At 36.9% G+C, this 4,455-nt stretch overlaps 1 protein-coding gene across 1 annotated transcript in view; it reads left to right on the top strand.

Moving 5' to 3' along the window:
• LOC106678520 (ankyrin repeat and protein kinase domain-containing protein 1) overlaps positions 1 to 4,455 on the top strand; it is a gene marked incomplete at its 3' end in the record, with an annotated part of 10,383 nt that extends 5,928 nt beyond the window's left edge. The window contains exon 2 of the mRNA XM_024360729.2: positions 3,250 to 4,455. Within this exon, the coding sequence (XP_024216497.2) occupies positions 3,532 to 4,455 (924 nt within the window). The remainder of the gene's footprint in view (positions 1 to 3,249) is intronic.

Genomic DNA, 4,455 nt, shown 5'->3' with positions numbered 1-4,455 from the left:
AACGTTTCGCCCCACGTTGCAGGGCTTCGTCAGGGCTAATACAGATACAAACACTTGACATAGTTACAAAAAAAGAAAAAACATAAGTGGAAAATAACAGGGGTATACAATGAAAAGTAAGATATAATAAGAAAAATTAAAGGTTGTAAACAGTAAATGAAAAGGGTAATAGTAATAGATAAAATAAGAGAAGAAATATTAAAGAAAGTACAAATTAAGAGATGAAAAAAGAAAAGAATTAAATCAAATGATGAGATAAAATAAGAGAAGAAATATTAAAGAAAGTACAAATTAAGAGATGAAAAAAGAAAAGGATAAAATCAAATGATGAGACAGAATTCATACCTGTTTTGACGAAGGTCAAAGTCAGAGTGAGCCGTTTACAAACGGCTGTTATTTTCCACTTATGTTTTTTCTTTTTTTGTAACTATGTCAAGTGTTTGTATCTTTATTAGCCCTGACGAAGCCCTGCAACGTGGGGCGAAACGTTGGCTCAATAAAAATAGTATAATCATTTACTATTTGAGTTTTTTTGACCGCACCCGGACCATATTCCATTCATAAATCAATTTATTTTAGCAGTTATCGTGAAAACCACTACTCCTGCAAATATAAACGTCGTAAACTATTATTAACACAAACTTCAATGATCCACTTTAGTCTCAACTATTTATTTTAAAAACCTCCAACGTTTCGGCCCTTATGCCAAGGGATAACCAATGTGGTTTCGTGTCTGTTGGCAAATTTGTGTTCGGGCATAAACAATTAAACCATTTATCAGATATTGATATAGATTTTATTAAATTCGGTCCACTAATTTCCTCAGTAAGATTTATTTTGAATATGGCTCACCCTAAATGGGCCTAATTTGGGTAGAAGTTGAGAATTACTGTGAAAATGGTCCGGCCTTATTTTTTTCATTGAGGCTTAATCATGACCAGAACAATGTCTGGTAAATTTTATTCTTAAACACCAAAACACATTTTCTTAAAAATAAATATAATAAAGTCTAGTCTCAGATCTTGAATTATACTGGTAGATATCGATTAGTATATACTAAGAGTATTCATGGTGTTGTGTTAAATGTAAAATTTTTTGCCATGTTAAATATTATAAGTATAGGATTGTGAGCAGCCATATTTAAAGTTATATTAAATACATGAGAGCTCCTAGCGGATTTTCTGAGGAACTTGTTTTATAACCTTTCCTTCCAAAACTTCATGTTATTGTTTACTTATAAGTTTTAATTGAAGTAATTTATTACAACATACCTAAATTGATTGAAAAGTGGAAGCTGTGTGAAAATAGGGCTCATCATTGCTTTGTTGGTCGTCTAATTTGTGAGGAAGAGAATTAAGATAGGATAATTGACAGCAGTCATTACATTATAATTATTCTCATACATTGCTTTATTTGTTTTAAAAACATTCAAAACACTGCTAATAAACAATTTTTTTTTTAATAATTTATTTATTGATATTTTTTATATATACAACTCTATACATATATACACATCAAGTAAATTTGCTTTAAGTGATATTATGACATGATAGAAACATGTGGAGAATCTACCTATTGATAGAACTCCAAAAACATTTCTAAAGGAGAAGATCTCGAGGCCATCTTCTTTTCAGACGTCTAGGAGGATTATTAGGTAGTGAAGGAGAAGCCAGGTTAGAAACGAGTTGGTTTGGGGGGTTGAGAAGTTTATTATGGAAGGGTTGGTATCTGGTTCTGAATAAACAATTAAAATACAAAATACGAGCAAGTAATCTAACACAACAAAACGGTGACGAGCTCAAGTTGTCTGTTGCGTGACGTCTTTCTCCATTTAACAGACTCTCAACGATGTTAAATGTAAAAGAAGAAAATATTTCTCCATTTAAGACGCTTTTACATGTTAAGGGGCCTCTACATGTTGGCCGAGCCATGGCGAACTCAGACATACGCGAGCATGTGGATGGGTGGGTTGGCTTGGTTGGCCTAGGCTCGTTGCCGAGCCGTCCAGAGTCGGTTTTTGGACACAGATCAAAGAGGTTCGTGAGACCGCTCGTGTAGCATCTCCACCATTGTTCTTTGTCTAGTTGCAACTGAGAGCTGTTAGGAGGTCAAAGGTGTTTGTTGGGACTTTTTATAATAAGTTTTATATTTAATCTTATTTATTTATATTTAATTTCCTTTAATTTTCTTTTTTTTGTAATAAAAATAGTATAATCCTAATGTAATGGCTAACACCACTTATCGTCCGCCATGCTTGCCTCTCTGAATAACACTGACATGTGGATGGTCCGCTCTTTGTTTACCGAGCATTTGTACAAGCCTCTGATTCGTGGCGAGCGGCCAACATGTGGATCCACCTTAAATAAATAAGATTAAATATAAAACTTATTATAAAAAGTCCCAACAAACACCTTTGACCTCCTAACAGCTCTCAGTTGCAACTAGACAAAGAACAATGGTGGAGATGCTACACGAGCGCTCTCACGAACCCCTTTGATCTGTGTCCAAAAAAACCGACCCTCAACGGATCGGCGACGAGCCTAGGCCAACTCGTACAAGCCACCCATCCACATGCTCGTGCATGTCTGAGTTCGCCATGGCTTGGCCAACATGTAGAGGTCCCTTTAAGTTTTCTAGTGGATGGTAGTTTTTAAGATATAGAGCTCCGAATGAAACTAAAGTTTTTAACGTTTTGAAACTGATGCCATTTTTTGTTCCCCCTATACTTGGCAGACTCGTCGATTTGGACTAGTAATTGTGTACAAAACTATGTATAGTTTTGATTAAAGTAGTAAAAAATTAGGGTGAAATAACTGCCTTTTTTCTCCTCTTGGGCTCCTGTGCTAGAAAATTCGCCTATCAAGTACTTCAAACCGAAGTATGAAGTAAGTATAACAATATAACAGTTTGAATTCACACCTTGGTGATTCGTAACGCTTACCAACTTTACATCCAGTTATTTCTTATGAGTCTGACTGGTTGGTTCGATTTTATGTGACAATGTCATAGTATTCAAAAATACATTAAATTAATATGAAACTATTCTATTTACTTGAAAAACCATGGGGAATGTAAAGACTGATGACATTTTCGACGAAAATGCACTTTTGAGGGTATATCGAGAGTTTTTTCATTAATTCAAAATGTACTATTGCTAGCTGATTAATTCATCAATTATAATAATAGACCTAATGATTGAAATGTGTTTGTAGCTTGAACTTCATTTACAATCGAATATTTGTGTTCCAGGAAGACCGATGTGATTTGGAGAGATATTTCCAAACTCTAAAGTCAAGGAGTAGATGCATGTGGATCGACTCTATTTTGCTGCATGGACTGGAAGTTGATAACTCATTATGCCACTCCCCTAGAAGAAGCAATGACCGATAATTGAGCTTAATTCTGTGGAGGCTCTGTTAATGACCATTGCTAAATTTGACATTTGGCTGGAGGACACGTGGATACAACTATCTTCATACTGCCGCTACTAAGGTCTAAAACAAAGCACTGGAGACCCTGCTCAAAGGAAGAATGGACGTATACGAAAATAACAAGCTCGGTGAAAATTCATTATATCAAACCTTTAAAAAGGATGATGTACAGAGCATTGAGTCGTTATTAGAAAAAGGAGCAGATTTCAATTTTCTTTCAGATGCCAGATTTGAAGATGGTGACACCATAGTCCATATCATAGCTCGCTCAGGAAATGTTGAAAAGCTTAAATTAATAAAAGATAACAAGATACCTGCAAACATAAAAAATCAAAGCGGCCTCACGCCATTGCATGTCGCTTCCAATTCTTCTGTTGTGGAAATGCTCCTCAGAATGGGTGTGAGTGTGAACTCACAGGATAACACAGGTAGCACTCCTTTGATGATCGCTGCAAGAAACAGCAAGCCGGATATTATAAGTTTGTTATTGCTTAATGGTGCTGATCACAAGATAAAGGATAAAGAAGGACGGACTGCGCTTCACTATGCCGCTGAAGGTGGCTGCACTGGGTCGGTGAACACTCTTTTGATGGTAGGAGCCAGGGTGGATGACCAGGATAATAAAGGCAATACTCCAGCCTTCGTTGCGGCTATTAATAATAAGCTAAGTCTGGTGAAGATATTAGTAAAAAGGGCTGAGCTAGATCTGAGGAACGGTAATGGCGATGGGGTATTACATCATGAGGCCCGCAGTGGGCACATCGAGGTTTTGAAAGTGCTGCTTCATGCCGGAGCGGCGGTGGATATTAGAGATGAGCACAAGTTCACTGCCTTACATCATGCATCAGAGCAAGGGCTCGAATCAGTGATACGAGTACTGCTTGATGCCGGAGCTGCAGTGGATTTGATAGATATGGAGCAGTGCACTCCTTTACATCGTGCAGCAGAAGGAGGACATGCTGCAGTGGTAAAGGCATTACTTGAAGCCGGGGCTGTGGTAGATTTGAAAGATAAGGACCAGTGC

The sequence above is a fragment of the Halyomorpha halys genome, unplaced genomic scaffold (assembly GCF_000696795.3).
Source record: "Halyomorpha halys isolate HHAL.00 unplaced genomic scaffold, Hhal_1.1 Scaffold145.1, whole genome shotgun sequence".
NCBI classification, from domain to species: domain Eukaryota; kingdom Metazoa; phylum Arthropoda; class Insecta; order Hemiptera; family Pentatomidae; genus Halyomorpha; species Halyomorpha halys.
Note: the sequence above shows the minus strand (reverse complement) of the source record. Positions and strands in the feature narration are given on the sequence as shown.